Source organism: Oncorhynchus kisutch, linkage group LG20, assembly GCF_002021735.2.
Source record: "Oncorhynchus kisutch isolate 150728-3 linkage group LG20, Okis_V2, whole genome shotgun sequence".
NCBI classification, from domain to species: Eukaryota; Metazoa; Chordata; class Actinopteri; order Salmoniformes; family Salmonidae; genus Oncorhynchus; species Oncorhynchus kisutch.
In genome coordinates this window covers 20179427-20196615 of record NC_034193.2, presented here as the reverse complement: position 1 = coordinate 20196615, position 17189 = coordinate 20179427, and the positions used below count along the sequence as shown (strand labels likewise).

Genomic DNA, 17189 nt, shown 5'->3' with positions numbered 1-17189 from the left:
TTAAATATTGATGCACTGTCAGCACTAGATGCACAAGCATTTCGCTACGCTCGCAATAACATCTGCTTACCATGTGAATGTGACCAATAAAATTGGATTTGATTTGGATTTGACTAGGTAAATAGATACAATTATTCTACTATGGGGTTGTCCAGATTTTTCCAGTAGGGTCTGGCTCCAGCAGAAACGTTCTCCTTCAATAACACTGTGAGACACAATGTCGAATGGTGCCAGAGAGGCTGGTGAGCAACTGGGCCCATGATTAATTGTCACCCGGTTTGGACACTGGGGGGGGGTTCTTGTTGTCCAGTCTCCTGCAGACAACTTTAGAGCTCTTATAGTACTGGATTGGACCAATACCAGGGGTCAGCTTGCTTTACACCCCTCTCACAGCCTCCCTTTGGTTTCCCTCAAGGTGAGTGAAGAGCTCTACCTATTCAACACCTCACTGTATGAAGGACACAAGCAGAACACTGAACAGTGTGTGACCCACTTGTAGGACTTTTGAGAGAGAGAAGTATGTGCTGTAGCCTACTTCTCTAGCTACCCTACTTTAGTCTACTCTGTCAGACAGCTTAACATTGATTGAAACAGTTTTTCATTGATTGTGGCCAGATGGAGGATTTGCAGGTCAGGGCTGAACACTGTCTGCCTGGAGGAGTATATTAGAACTTCTCTGGAAACAGACAGGCTGAAAACAGGGACTGTCAGTAGGTGTTTGGATCTCACTGTCTGTCGAGGCTTCATTAAGAAACTGTAACACACTCAGTAACTGACTGAAGTGGGACCCTGCTATGAACTGTAAAGGGTTATGTTGCTTGTCTGTAGCATGTTCCCCTCCCCCGGAAATAAGGCCCTTTATCTTCTTCCCCGGAGTCAGATGAACTCGTGGGTACAACTGTTATGTCTGTGTCCAGTATGAAGGAAGTTAGAGGTAGTTTCATGAGCCAATGCTAACTAGCGTTAGCACAATGACTGGATGTCTATGGGTATCTGCTAGAGTGCTAGCAGACACCATAGACTTCCAGTCATTATGCTAACAGTAGTTAGCAATTGCACTAGTTAGCAACTTCGTTTAAACTGCACGTAGGGTCATAAATGGTATCAACCAGTTCATCTGACTCTGGGGAAGTAGATAAGGGGCCTCTTTGCCAAAATCCCGAATGATCTTGAATAAAAAGGAAACTTATTTATCTTATGAGTTGAACAGACCTTATGTCTTTTACACGTGCATTCATGGGCGCACATACTGTAGATACAGATGTACTATCTTAAAGGGGAGCTGCACTTCCTGATTTGGCCTCTTATTTTTCTTATTTTTCTTTTCTTTTTTTTCCCCCCATCAGTGCTCATTAAGAAATGCTAGCGGCCATGACTGAAGGCAAACGAGAGTTGTCTTCCGGGCGTGGTTTCATATGGGTGTTTTTTTTGTCTTTGCCATTCAACCACAAACAAGGACTAATACAGTTCTATGTGTGGGCTAGAGTAGAGAGGAAGAGGCAAATGGAAAGTAAAGCCAGCGCTGCCCTTGTGTTTAGCCAAGCTGCCAGCAGCTAGTTGGCATAGCTTGAGGGATAGCTAGCGGCATCTGGCTAGCCTATCTAATGTTAGCTAGCTGATATTTTTCTGTCAAATCACAGTTATGCCAAAGGTAGCGAGAACCAGTGTCTGGAATATGTTTCATGAGACACATTATCTTGCTATTCGCTAGCATGATCAAATAATGTAGCCAGCTAGTGTAACCAACTCACCGTCAGCAACACCACCAGGCACAGTTTGACGGTTGGCAGCCCGCATAACTTGTAGCTAGCGTTGCATTTAATCCATATCCTGGCCATCTGATTCTTGATCAACTTTACAGAAGCCCATTTTCATTAGACTTAGTTATTTCCTGATCAATATATGCATTGCATATCAAGCTACTGCCAAAGATACACCGTGTTGTCTGGGGAATTCAGTTTGCATGGCCTGGTGTGCCAGGTAGGTGGCTGGGGTTTGCTCATTTTCAACCATTCCATTGGTCCTCCTAAGGAGAGGTCGCCGCCCGCCCGGGACACCCGGCCATGCAAAGCGAACTCACCCAGTCTTTTCCATGAAAACCCGATGCGACCATGTGTTAATAGGCAAAAGGGGGCATGAATTGTCATAATTGGAGTCCAAACCAAACCCTGAAGTTGGTCATGACTCCCTTTTGGCTGAGACTGACTTTATGACCAACATTATTCTATTTACACTATGTAGTAAATTGACACTAGAATAAATGTTTCTGACTCGTATTGATGAGATACGGGCTGTTTTCAAAAGGAGTTTTCAAGAGCAATTGACCTTTTAATTTGACCAGTTTCCCACAGCAGGAAAATAATCCTGCATATGTGAATTATTATGTGGATTATAATTAATGGACTTTTTTATAGGGGTTGATACATTTCTCGGTAGGGGAAATCAAGTCAGACATTTTTTAAGTGGAAATTTACAAACTTTTAAAAGCCTTTTTTAAAACATGAATACCTGAATAAGTCAGCAAGAACAGAGTGATCAAATTAAGATAGCACATGTGTACAGCCAGTTATCTGATTAGTTAGGAACGCATGTCTGCAGCAACATCACAGCAGCCATAAAACTGGGAAAATGATCCAATATCAGCATGCTGGCCCAGTTTCTTTCTTTCTTTCCATCCCTATTTAGACAGACTGGAGGAGGGGAGAATTCCCCTTTGACTGTTCTCTCTCTTCCTCCTTTTTATTACTTGAGAAAGGCAGCAAGGCACACTATGCCTAGTGGAGCCTGTTTGGTCAAAGCCACACAGGAGAGGGAGAAGAGGAGAGAGGGCGAGAGAGTTGCGAGAGGGGAGGTGGTACGGGGGAGTGTGTGTGTGTGTGTGAGAGGGAGAAGGAGGGGTAGAGGAAAAAAGGAAGAGGAGGGACCGGAGCGTCTATCCACATTGGTGGCATTTGGCCTGAGCAATAAGCCGCGTTTGGACTCGGAGAGAAGTTTCCCTCAGGACAAGAGACCGACACAGAGCAGCAGGAGGATTGGAACACATTGAAAGTGGATGCGAGTTATCTGGGAGCTGAAAGACTTTGAAGTGAACGAGAGGAGGCCCAGTGCAGAAGCAGTTATGCAAGGGTCATCTTGGGGTACGTGTGAGTAGTAACTCTCTGATGGGGAACGTTGGGGGCTTTGGGAACAAGGTAGTTTGATGTAAAATAGAAACAGGTGAAATGGGGTTCCCAAAACTGTAGACATAGAACATTTGTTGACAAAGTGTGAGCTCTTAGCCTTGACGCCTGGTGGTGTAATTAACTTCTCCTAGAGGTGAATGTTTTTTTTTAATCTCTTTTTTCGATTTTTGTTTAGTCTCACCTACATTAGTTGAATGCATTTTAAGTCAGTTGGAATAAGAGAGTCTGCTTCATGACTAAAATGTGAAGTAAGTGATCATTCCGATGACCAGAGTCATCTGAAATGGGATAGTAGCAAGTTTACGGTAAGACAACATCGTATCTATACTATAGATGGCTATTAGCGTGGGAGAGCTTTCTCTGCTCACTGAAACAAAGACAGTGACAGGCAGAGAAAAGTTATCCTGGAATGTGTGTGTGTGTGTGTGTTGTATGTGCTCATGCATGTGAAAAGAGGCCTCCTTTTTTTTCTTCTTCTCAGGTTTCATTATTGTCCGTGCTGCCTCAATTTGTTAGCCCTCAGAGGGAGAGAATGGCATTAAGTATACGTGTAAGACTCACCTCATTATCCATAGAAGCACTATGACATTCCGTATCACGACGATGGCCTCACAATGTGGGATTTAGCATACAGACCGGGGCTGAGGAAAACAGGTCCATTTTCTTGGATAGGTAGGTTGTCTGTTGGACCAAAATAGCAATGTCACACTTTTTCCCCTCCGTGGTCTACTTTCAGTGTTGGACACTCTCTGAATCAAGATGGAAAGGGGGAGGGAGATGGAGAAGAAGAGAGTGGATTAGATTGGGAGGGAGATATAGAGTGGAGGATGGGATTTCCAGACCGTTTGTTCCCAACTGCTCATGCACACGCTCTCTTATTTTTCTCACTTTCTGTGATTTTTTTTCTCTCTCCATTGTTCAAATCAAATCAAATCAAATTTATTTATATAGCCCTTCGTACATCAGCTGATATCTCAAAGTGCTGTACAGAAACCCAGCCTAAAACCCCAAACAGCAAGCAATGCAGGTGTAGAAGCACTCATTCACACTTTCTCACTCACGCTCTCTCACTCATACATCCCGAATCAGAAGTGCTACTCCTGGTGCCTCTTCCAGTCGGCCTCAAAACCAGCCAGTAAAACAGAGCTGTCCTTATTCATGGTCCTGACACATCCCCTCGTGTGTACTGTATTTTTGGGCCCAGATCCCTCTGGCTGTGTTGGTGTGTGTATGTGTACAACTGACTCTGAGGGATTCACTGCAACCTCTTGGTTTGTATCAAAGCATGTTTGCGTGATGTTGCATACAAGCCAAGCAGGGTCTGCTTGGGGCCTACTGTATATGTGTGTGTCCATGGCGTTTCTGTGTGTAACACCCAATAAATGAGATGTGTTCATGTTTGGTCTTCTGTGCCTGATCCCTGTGCTTAGTTGTACACCATGCATGTTTATTTCATGTCAGTTGTAGCATTCAAAGAGACGACTTACGAAAGTAGCAAATAAGCAAAGTGCTGCTGTTCTGGGGGTGTGGCCTGCACCTATCAGTCCAGGAGTCTGTAACCCGCTGCATCTGGAGAAGGAAAAGTTAGTTTTCACTTTTTACCAAATCTGCCAATGGGCATGTCAATGCTGTATAAAATACCTGAGGGGTAAGCTGCCATTACTTTATTGCCCATGACTGAGCACCCCTATAGCCATGTCATGTGACTGTGAGCGTTGCCATGCAGTGGTTATTAAATCACAGTGGACTGGAGCTCTTCCACCTACCGGTGATACTGAACCCACTGACCACTACCTTCTCTGACCACTTGTTTCTCTCAGGGAAACAAGTGGTTTTAGCCGATGTGGCTGCAAATGGCTATTTCTGCGGGAGTGTCTGACTGCCTGTCTGAATACATCCTAGGCATTTCCCAGAGAGACAACCAATTTGCTCAGAGAACGTCTTCGAAGCCGCAGGCAGCTGAGTTGAATGAGAAATATACCTGTATTTTGGTGCCAATTTCCTCCATGACAAAGCAGCACTGACTCCCATGGTTATTGATTGAACTAGGTCTACAGTACGTGAGTCAGTGTGATCGGTCTATCTGGCCTCCTTCAGAGGCTTTGAGACGCTAAGGCGTGTGTTCGTAAATTCACTCTGGAGTGTCAGAGTGCGCTCTGGGCCATTTGTAAATTCAGAGCGCTGTCAGATTGTCCGTTCGTAAATTCGGAGTCTTCAGAGTGCCACACGACCTCTGGCTGAGGAGTAGGGTTACTTCCTTGCCTAATAAATCAGAATTTGATACCAGTTCTTGGAATACAGTCTGAAAACAAAGCACTGAAAAGCATGAACATTTTCCTTGCGAGCCAGAATGTTGAATGAAATTATACTGAACAAAAATATAAACCCAACGTGCAACAATGTCAAAGATTTCACCTAGTTACAGTTCATATAAGGAAATCAGTCAATTGAAATGAATTCATTAGGCCCTAATCTATGGATTTCACATGGCTGGGAATACAGATATGCATCTGTTGGTCACACAGATACCTTTAAAAAAAGATAAGGGTGTGAATCAGAAAACCAGTCAGTATCTGGTGTGACCACCATTTGCCTCATGCAGCACGACATCTCCTTCTCATAGAGTTGATCAGGCTGTTGATTGTGGCCTGTGGAGTGTTGTCCCACTCATCTTCAATGGCTGTGCTGGATATCGGTGGGAACAGGAACCCGCTGTCGTACACATTGATCCAGAGCCACCCAAACATGCTCAATGGGTGACATGTCTGGTGAGTATGCAGTCCGTGGCAGAACTGGGACATTTTCAGCTTCCAGGAATTGTATACAGATCCTTGCGACATGGGGCCGGCCGTATGTTATCATGCTGAAACATGACGTGATAATGGGCCTTAGGATCTCGTCATTCAAATTGCCATCAATAAAATGCAATTGTGGTCGTTGTCCATAGTGTATGCACTGCCCATGCTATAACCCCACCACCACCATGGGACACTCTGTTCACAATGATGACATCAGCAAACCGCTCGTCCCACACAACGCCATACACGTGGTCCGCGGTTGTGAGGCTGGTTGAATGTACGGACAAATTCTCTAACACAACGTAGGAGGTGGCTCATGGTAGAGAAATGAACAAAGTTATCTGGCAACAGCTCTGGTGGACATTCCTCTCAATTTCTTTTTTATATATTGCGACAACAACAAAGTTACACATGGGATAAACAAACGTACAGTCAATAACACAATAGAACAATCTATATACACTGTGCAAATGTAGTAAGATTTTAGGGAGGTAAGGCAATAAATAGGCCATAGTGGCAAAATAATTACAATTTAGCAATGACACTGGAGTGATAGATGTGCAGATGATGATGTGCAAGTAGAGATACTGGGGTGCAAAAGAGCAAAAATAAATAACAATATGGGGATGAGGTATCTAATTGCACACCCCCTCAACTTGAGAAATCTGTGGCATTGGGTTGTTGGAGAAAATGTAACATTTTAGTGGCCTTTTGTCTCCAGCACAAGGTGCACCTGTGTAATGAGCATGGAAAAGGGCATAGTAGTCAACCTGCAAACATATATCCTAACAAATGGTGTGCTGAAGGTTTAGTGCACTACTGCAAACACAAATTTGTGTGCGAGGGGGGACGTTTTTTTTTTTTTTTTTTACAATACAAGTATAGACTTATTGGATTTAAACAGGGAGTCACATTGATGAGAATCTATTTTCAAGATATGCAGATTTCCATGCCTTTGGAATACTTCCTGATAACAATGTTAAATAAAACATGTTGGCTACTGAGCCAGCAATAAGGGGTGCTGCACACATAAGCAGACCAGGCTCTAAATGATCAGCCCCTGTTGATTTTTTTGTGTGGCTAATATTAACAAAGCATCCAGGACTTCTTTATCAGTGAATTTCTGAAAAGAAAACTCCTGACCAGCATTTTCAGTATAATTTCAATAGATTTTCACCATCAACATCCAAACGACTCTTTTCAAGATCTGGCTTTGAAATGCATTCAAATATAAAGCCTGCGGAGATAAAATGGTCCTTAAATGCATTAATGATATCAATTTGTCAGTAATAGGGCCAGAACCTAAATTAATTTCTTGGGGGAGAGACGAGGAGACATAACCCTTCAGTGATTTAACAGATTTCCAGAATTTAGTTGGGTTCCCTGTACATTCAGATAGTGTGTTAACATAATCATCTGATTAGGCTTTTTTTTTACACTAGTTTTACACACAGATTTCTCAATTGCCTAAGACTGCCCGTCTGGGCCCGAGTCTGTGAATCTAGCTTTGGCCCAGGCAGCATCTCTGTTGTGTATGACTTCAGATAGCTCTGGACTGAACCAAGGGCAAGACCGATTTTTAAACATGCTCCCTTTAAAAAAACTGAGAATTATCTACAATACCATTTGAAAACGTTTGTGAAGTGGTTCAAAGCCAACTCTGGGTCAGGTATAGATGCAATACAATCAAAGTCACCAAAATAAAGGTCACAAAGGCCTGTTCGTAGAAATTGAAAGAATTCTTCTTGTTGATAAAACAAGGTTTGGATCGAGGCATCTGTATATCCCTGATACATACAATGGGACAGTGGTCACTAATATCTAAAGCAAATAGCCCACTTCCAGCATATTTCTCTGGAGTATTTGTAAATATGAGGTCAAACCAAGTTGATTTCGTAGGGTCCTGTTAATGTTTGGAGAGTGGGCTTTGTAATCAGCTGGGTCAAATTTGAAATTAGTACAAAAATCTTTTTAACAGTCTGCATCCTTCGTTCCCCATGCAAGCTTAAAATCTTTGGCGATCAACACCTCTGGGGTAATAACAATTGCAATTAAATCAGTGAGTTCGTTTAGTACACACTTCTTGGTGGAGAGTGGACGATAGATTCCTAGAACTGTTATTTTTGGGTGTGAACCCAACTGAAGACTTAAAGCCAACAATTCAAATAGTTTAGGACTGGAGGTAGCCTTTAACAGAGACAAAGAATATTCCTTGTGTAAATAGCAACACCACCACCGTTGCCTTTCCTATCAGCCCTAAACACATTGTAACCATCCATAGAAACACCACGACCGTTACCTTTCCTACCAGCCCTAAACACATTGGAACCATCCATAGAAACACCACCACCGTTACCTTTCCTACCAGCCCTAAACACATTGGAACCATCCATAGAAACACCACCACCGTTGCCTTTCCTACCAGCCCTAAACACATTGGAACCATCCATAGAAACACCACCACCGTTGCCTTTCCTACCAGCCCTAAACACATTGGAACCATCCATAGAAACACCACCACCGTTACCTTTCCTACCAGCCCTAAACACATTGGAACCATCCATAGAAACACCACCACAGTTACCTTTCCTACCAGCCCTAAACACATTGTAACCATCCATAGAAACGTCAGAGTCCAGTTAACCAGGTCTCAGATACAATAAAAATATCAGGATCTGCCTGAGAGACCCAGATCTTGACAGGTAATAAACTACGAATATTAAGATGTAAAAATGTCAAACCTTTTCTGTATTTAAAATCATACGGAGTTTCAATACAAGTCAAATTACTTTGAGATTTCAGGAGACTCAAAGATTGTTTCATTTTCCTAATAGATATAATCCAAAGTAGGAATAGCAATGACATTTCTCCGGTTAGCACCATTTGGCATGTTACCACTTTCAGATACAACATGTGGAACTCTCATAGAGACCAAAGAGGGGATGGTAAAAACTGACTTACATGTAACGCTAATATTGCCCTCACATCAATTTAGTTGACCAAGAATCATCCCAATGTTTGATGACAACATCCAGGAGCCATTTTCACCCAGGTGAATTCTGTCTTCCACAAAGTAGTCAGGCCAATTCCAGAAGGAGTCAAAATTTGTCGACGAAGGACATGCCCGGGTCCTTGGTCAGACGCATTGACCACTGTTGAAGAGACCGGCTAGGTATTAAGGCGGCTAGGTATTAAGAAAATAATGTATTCAGACCCCTTTTACTTTCCCCACATTTTGTTACATTACAACCTTGTTCTAAAATTACAAATTTTTCCTCATCAATCTACACACAACATCCCATAATGACAAAGCGAAAACAGAAATACATTATTTAAAAAAATATTCAGACCCTTTTGCAATGAGACTACAGTATACTGCATACTTTACTGTATGTAGTATTTCTGTTTAACATACAACTGCCCTAACTCTCAGTTATGATCGGATCAAATAAATAGGGATCACTTATTACCCCTCCACTCTGTGCTAATTAGAATGTCATAATCACAGATAAACCTTAGTGGTAGGCTGTTTGTCTTGGCAAGGTAGCATCGCCAGCAGTGCCCATCTGGTGCCAAGCTGGCTGGCTGGCTGTAATTAATGAGGAGCTGGCTGGTTGATAGACACGCCACAGTCCCATTTAATCACTGTCCTGGTCTTAACACACGTGTGTGTGTGTGTGTGGGGGGAAAATGACTTGACATAGTTTAGGGCTAGTGCAGTATCTGGATTTAGATCCTGACTTCACAGCGCTCTGACACTGAACTGTCTCCAACAGGACACATCTGTCCCTGGGACCTCGTTATGCTTTGGATGACTCCTACAGCAGTGATGATTTATTTAAAATGCACACCACATTTTTTTTTTTTTAACAAGGTGGGGCCATTTCCTGCAATCTAGAGCCTTAAATGATTGAAAAGCGGCGCAGCCAGTCCACAAGGTGGCGCAGCGCCCCTCTTACGTTCTTTGGGGAGAACCCTGACACAGCTGGGTGGCCTGCAAAACACGAAGCGTGACCTCGCCATCATGCGCCATTTCCCGTGTACCATTGTTCTCCCCTCACCACCAGACGGTGTACCCTGAGACTGACGATGTCACGGTCGATCTGTGTAGTGTTGCTGTTTTGGATGAGATCACCGTTTTGGGAGGAGATGGTTGCCATGGTGTGCGCATGCATGTGTGTACGATGTCATTACCAATTGAATACCCGAGGATTTTGTCATTCACTCCCCCTAACATTGTTTTGAAAGGAGGTTGAAGGGATGTAGGGAGACAGACAGTCGCCTCGCTTCCCATCACGACTACCATGTCAGGGGCTATTTGCCATGAGATGAGACTGTGCCTTTGCTGTCTCAGGCATCGAAAGCCCATAGGCCTGAAGCCCATGTTTGTGCTGCTTGAAAGGGCTATGTAAATGAGTTGGCTCTGTCTGTGTGGCTACTGGATGTTTAACTGTAGGAGGAGAACATATTTTGTTTGTATTCGTGCAGTCTTTATGGTTTTACCAGGGTCACAGAAAGTTCACAGACACGCTTTCTCTGTAATGTAGAATATGTTACATGAACATAGAAGCATGTCTGTGAACATTCTTCAGGTCATCTCTACGACATTTCTATCTGCAACGTTCAGAACTCTGAGTCCTCCTGAACACGACCCTGGATGGGTCCATAGTCCAGACGAGCTGTACATTCCTAATATTTCTACTGTATCACTTTTTTTATTTTTTTTTGCTACATTGATAGTTCCCATTCATCTGACTGACTGTGTCCCTCTGTTTCTACCTCTGTCCCCCCAGATTGTGTGGCTGTCCCACTGAGCAGCAGCAACCATGGCCCTGATTCAGGCTCCACCCATGCCGGCTGAGCGTCACCACACCCCCGGCCTCAACGGATCCCCCCGCCGCCACCCCTCTGCCTCCCACACGCCCACTAACCGCCCCTCCACCTCACCCGCCTCCAACTCCCAGGAGGCCATGGGCTCCGTCAGCAGCCTCATCGCCCACCGCCCCGGCCCGGCCTACCTGGAGTGTCAATACCGGCCCGTTGATATTGGTCCCGAGCCGGGAACTTCCAGGCTCCACAGAACCACATTGGGGGCCACTTCTTGCCTGGGCTCCTCTGACACATCCCAGGATCCACTGCTCAGTAGCCTCACTCCGCCTAGCAACAGAAAGCCCTTGATGGTGATTGGCTCCAGTAAGGACAGTGGGACCAATGGGAATTACTCGTATCTGAACCAGCTCTATGTGGGGGACTGGAATGACAACCTAGTGGCTAACGGAAGCCCAAGGACCGGGATTGACACTGAGGAGGGGCAGCTGGGGAGCCTCAACGGGAATGTAGGAGGAGCCCCGCCCAAACTGGTCCTCGTATCGGGGAAGCTGGAGAAGGTGAGTATGATCCTGTCCAGGCTATATGGTACAGTCATTCAGTTTCCTCTATTTACAGTAGATCAATCTACTCTCACAGTAACACAATTAGAAAAAATAAATGAAACATTCACTGAATATACATTATTTACAACCTCTTACCCAACAATTGTCTCACCCCTCAGAACATGGAGAAAACAGTAATCCGGCCCACCGCCTTCAAACCAGTCATCCCCAAGAGCCGCAACTCCATGCAGTACCTCTCCCCTCGCCACGACCGGGCCAGCCTATCAGACAGCCAGAACAATCTCAACCTGTTGTCACCTGGTAGCCAGACAGACATTCTGTCGCCCTGCTCGGAGAAACGCACCTCCCACAGCGGCGGGCGCCACGTGGGCGGGGGCAGTCAGACCTGCTCCATGTCTGACTCGGGCCGGAACTCCCTGTCGAGCCTGCCACCCTATGGCAGCATCCCCTACAATCTTCTGCCCGCTGACATCCCGCTTGGCAGTGGCCACCTAGAGCCCATGAAGACGGCGCCCGGCAATGTGCACGGGCACTCCAACTCGGATAGCGGGCGCTCCTCGTCCAGTAAGAGCACAGGGTCGGGGTCGCTGAGCGGGCGCGTCCAGCCTCTGTCAGACAGTGGGTCGAGCGGGCGGTCGCCAGCCCCCGTGGAGGGGGGGTACGAGGGGGTGGTGAGGGACCTGGAGGATAAGCTGAGGGAGAGAGACGTGGAGCTGCAGCAGCTCCGAGACAACCTGGACGAGAACGAGATGGCCATTTGTCAGGTACATGGCGGCGTTAATGGACCAGAGAGCATTAGACACAATCCTCTTCCTTCACATATTCTAAAACGCATGAAGGCATGCAAGCGCACGTACACATGCACGCACCTGGCACGCAGACCATGAACCATCACACACGAAATGACAAATGTCATGACATACTGGGACACTCAAACCATTACAATCACGATACACACACGCACGCAGGCAGGCAGGCACGCACACGCACGCACACACAATGCAACCCTCACACAATGCCACCCTCACCTACCCACCCCTTCTACCCGGTCTCCCTCTCCCCCTGTCTCCTCTCTCCCCCCCCAGGTGTATGAGGAGAAGCAGAAGCGCTGTGAGCTGGAGCTGGAGGAGCTGCGTCAGACCTGCGCCACACGGATGCAGACACACTCCCAGAAGGCCCAGCGTGCCCAGCAGGTGCTCCAGCTGCAGGTCTTCCAGCTGCAGCAGGAGAAGAAGAAGCTCCAGGAGGACTTCAGCCAGCTGCTGCAGGAGAGGGAGCAGCTGGAGGAGCGCTGCACCTCTTACGAGCATGAGAAGATCGACCTAGGGCCCCGGCTGGAGGAGACCAAGTGGGAGGTGAGGTGGGCCTTTAATACTGTCTGTGGCGGCCCCATTCCAAATTCACTCCGAGTCCCTACCTCCTGGGCCTTGGCACTTTAGTATATCTTGTAGACAAAGCGGATGCGGTAGAGACAGTGGATTTTACACAATCCATAAATACCACTGTAACCCCTTTTTTGAGTAATTGTTGTAGTCTAGTACAAACAGTCTGCTCTGTAAGATGCTGGCGGGCAAGAGTCTGGCTCGGTGTCGCATCGTCATCAATCACATAACAAAGACTCTCTCTCTCCTTTTATATATACACACTACCGTTCAAAAGTTTGGGGTCACTTAGAAATGTCCTTGTTTCTGAAAGAGAACCACATTTTTTGTCCATTTGAAATAACATCAAATTGATCAGAAAAACAGTGTAGACATTGTTATTGTTGTAAATGACTATTGTAGCTGGGAATAACATTTTTTTTTAAAGTAATATCTACATAGGCGTACATTTTCAGCGCAAACTGGCCCTAACCAGAATGGAAAGAGTGGGATGCCCCGGTGCGCAAGAGGACAAGTACATTAGAGTGTCTAGTTTGAGAAACAGACGCCTAACAAGTCCTCAACTGGCAGGTTCATTAAATAGTACCGGCAAAACACCCGTCTCAACGTCAACAATGAAGAGGCAAGACACCGGAATGCTGACCTTCTAGGCAGAGTTCCTCTGTCCAGTGTCTGTGTTCTTTTGCCCCCTTCTTAATCTTTTCTTGTTGTTGGCCAGTCTGAGAGATGGCTTTTTCTTTACAACTCTGCCTAGAAGTTCAGCATCCCGGTGATGCCTCTTCACTGTTGATGTTGAGACGGGTGTTTTGCTGGTACTATTTAATGAAGCTGAAGTTGAGGACTTGTGAGGCGTCTGTTTCTCAAACTAGACACTCTAATGTACTTGTCGTCTTGTTCAGTTGTGCACCGGGGCCTCACACTCCTATTTATTTTCTGGTTAGAGTTAGTTTACACTGTCCTGTGAAGGGACAGCGTTGTACGAGATCTTCAGTTTCTTGGCAACTTCTCACATGGAATAGCCTTCATTTCTCAGAACAAGAATACACTGACGAGTTTCATAAGATAGGTCTTTGCTTCTGGCCATTTTGAGCCTGTAAATGAACCCACAAAGGATGATGCTCCAGATACTCAACTAGTCTGAAGAAGGCCCGTTTTATTGCTTCTTTAATCAGCACCACAGTTTTCAGCTGTACTAACATAATTGCAAAAGGGTTTTCTAATGATCAATTAGCTTTTTAAAATGATAAACTTGGATTAGCTAACACAAAGTGCCATTGGAACACAGGAGTGATGGTTGCTGATAATGAGCCTCTGTAAGCCTATGTAGATATTCCATTAAAATCTGCCGTTTCCAGCTACAACAGTCATTTACAATATTAACAATGTCTACACTGTATTTCTGATCAATTTGATATTTTAATGGGCATAAAATGCTTTTCTTTTAAGAACAAGGCCATTTGTAAGTGACCCTAAACTTTTGAACGGTAGTGTGTATATATACACAGTGCATTTGGAAAGTATTCCGACCCCTTCCTTTTTGTTACATTATAGCCTTACTCTAAAATGGATTCAATATTTTAATTTCCTCATCAATCTACACCCTATACCCCATAATGACAAAGTAAAAACTGGTTATTTTAAAAAGTATTCAGACCCTTTGCTATGAGACTCGAAATTGAGCTCAGGTGCATCCTGTTTTCTTTGATCATCCTTGATGTTTCTACAATTTGATTGGAGTCCACCTGTGGTAAATTCAATTGATTGGACATGATTTGGAAAGGCAGACATGTGTGCTCCGAGACAGGACTGTATCGAGGCACAAATCTGGGGAAAAGTACCCAAACATTTCTGCAGCATTGAAGGTCCCCTGGGGCGGCAGGGTAGCCTAGTGGTTAGAGCGTTGGACTAGTAACCGGAAGGTTGCAAGTTTAAACCCCCGAGCTTACAAGGTACAAATCTGTCGTCCTACCCCTGAACAGGCAGTTAACCCACTGTTCCTAGGCCGTCATTGAAAATAAGAATATGTTCTTAACTGACTTGCCTAGTTAAATAAAGGTAAAATAAAAAAACACAGTGGCCTCATCATTCTTAAATGGAAGACTTTTGGAACCACCAAGACTTCCTAGAGCCGGCTGCCCGCCAACCTGAGCAATCGGGAGAGAACAGAGAGATCCTTGATGAAAACCTGCTCAGGACCTCTGACTTGGGTGAAGGTTCACCTTCCAACAGGACAACGACCCTAAGCACATAGCCGAGACAACGCAGGAGTGGCTTTGGGACAAGTCTCTGAAATGTCCTTGAGTGGCCCAGCCAGATTCCGGACTTGAACCCGATCGAACATCTCTGGAGAGACCTGAAAATAGCTGTGCAGCGACGCTCCCCATCCAACCTGACTGAGCGATCTGCAGAGACAAATGGGAGAAACTCACCAAATACAGGTGTGCCAAGCTTGTAGCGTCATACCCAAGAAGACTAATATTAAACACATGAAATATGAAATAAAATATGAAATAACATCTATGGAATCATTTAGTAACCAAAAAAGTGTTAAACAAATAAAAATATATTTTTCAGATTCCTTGCCTTGATGACAGCTTTGCACACTTTTGGCATTCTCTCAACCAGCTTCATGAGGTAGCCACCTGGAATGCATTTGAATTAACAGGTGTGATTTGTTCAAAGTGAATTTGTGGAATTTCTTTCATCAATGTGTTTGAGACAATCAGTTGTGCTGTGACAAAGTAGGAGTGATATAAAGAAGATAGCCCTATTTGGTCAATAAGCAAAGGGAAACGACAGTCCATTATGGATGATCTCCGCATGTGTGGTTCCCACTGTGAGGCATGGAGGAGGTGTGATGGTGTGCGGGTGCTTTGCTGGTGACACTGTCAGTGATTTATTTAGGTTTCAAGGCGCACTTATCCAGCATGGCTACCACCGCATTCTGCAGCGATACGCCATCCCATCTGGTTTGCACGATATTCATTTGTATTTCAGCAGGACGTTGACCCCACACTCCTCCAGGCTTGTAAGGGCTAGATGACCAAAAAGGAGAGTGATGGAGTGCTGCATCAGATGACCTGGATTCCACAATCACCCGACTTCAACCCAATTGAGATTGTTTGGGATTAGTTGGACCGCAGAGTGAAGGAAAAGCAGCCAACAAGTGCTCAGCAAATGTGGGAACTCCTTCAAGACTGTTGGAAAAGCATTCCAGGTGAAGCTGGTTGAGAGAATGCCAAGAGGGTGCAAAGCTGTCATCAAGGCAAAGGGTGGCTACTTTGAAGAATCTCAAATATATGATCTATTTTGACTTGTTTAGCAATTTATTTGGTTACTACATGATTCCATATGTTTCATAGTTTTAATGTCTTCATTATTATTCTACAATGTAGAAAATAGGAGAAATAAAGAAAAACCCTTGAATGGATAGGTGTCCAAACTTTTGACTGGTACTGTATGTAAACGTGATATTTCAGTTTTTTTTTAAATAAATTAGCAAAAATGTCTAATCATGTTTTTTGCTTTGTCGTTATGGGGTATTGTATGCAGATTGAGGGGGGGGGGGGGACAATTTTAATCAATTTTAAAATAAGACTGTAATGTAACAAAATGTGGAAAAAGTCAAGGGGTCTGAATACTTTCCGAATGCACTATATATTGTCATATATCTTTAATATATTCATAGGACATAGTTTGTGGTGTGATTCCTTTATATATTAATGATGGGTCGTTCACGAACAAACGTCTCTTTTTGAACAGATCTTTTTGGTGAATGTCGGGAACCGAATCGCATTTGTGAAAGAGACGTTCATTTCACTCCCTGATTTGCATACTGTTACAACTGCTTTTTAAGCTCACGATTTATCTGCAGATAAGTTATGAAAACATTCTGTAATTCCTCACTGCAGGAACAATCGGAAAGTGAGGAGAGAGACTCATTCTGGTCCACATGCATTTTTTTCAGTGTATTCAAATGTCTTCATATTATTTTGCGTGGCCGTCTAATAATTTGGTCAGGTAAAAATGTATTTGAACTCGGATGTCACTATCTGACATGGCAAGGCAACTTTATAGGTTTAACACAAGATATTTGGTATTTTTGTCATGGTTTTGTCATGGCATGGTACATTTCTAAGCACTAATGAGCGAAGAGCCGTTTGTGAGCCAAATGGACAGGTCTTTTAGCTGAACGGAGCCAAATGATCCGGCTCACCAAAAAGACTCAGAATGCCCATCACTACTATACACTGAGTGTAGAAAACATTAGGAACACCTGCTCTTTCCATGACGCAGACCAGGGATGGGCAACTCCAGTCCTCGGGGGCCGGGGTGGTGTCACACTTTTCTCCGTCCCTAGCAAACACTGCTGATTTAAAGTAATTGCATTCTAAACTGAAGATCGTGATTAGTTGATAATTGAAGTCAGGTGTG

At 44.5% G+C, this 17189-nt stretch overlaps 1 protein-coding gene across 4 annotated transcripts in view; it reads left to right on the top strand.

Annotated features, from left to right (window-relative positions):
• Nucleotides 1-17189, top strand: part of LOC109865848 (leucine zipper putative tumor suppressor 2 homolog) — a 47082-nt gene that overhangs the window by 26315 nt on the left and 3578 nt on the right. For 3 of the 4 annotated variants that reach the window (XM_020454320.2, XM_020454316.2, XM_020454317.2), the window contains 3 exons: nt 10774-11367; nt 11532-12137; nt 12459-12728. In XM_020454320.2, the coding sequence (XP_020309909.1) occupies nt 10807-11367; nt 11532-12137; nt 12459-12728 (1437 nt within the window). In that variant the 5' untranslated portion in view covers nt 10774-10806. Of the gene's footprint in view, nt 1-2933; nt 3138-10773; nt 11368-11531; nt 12138-12458; nt 12729-17189 lie in introns of those variants that run through there. The other variant, XM_020454319.2, reaches the window with a different exon arrangement.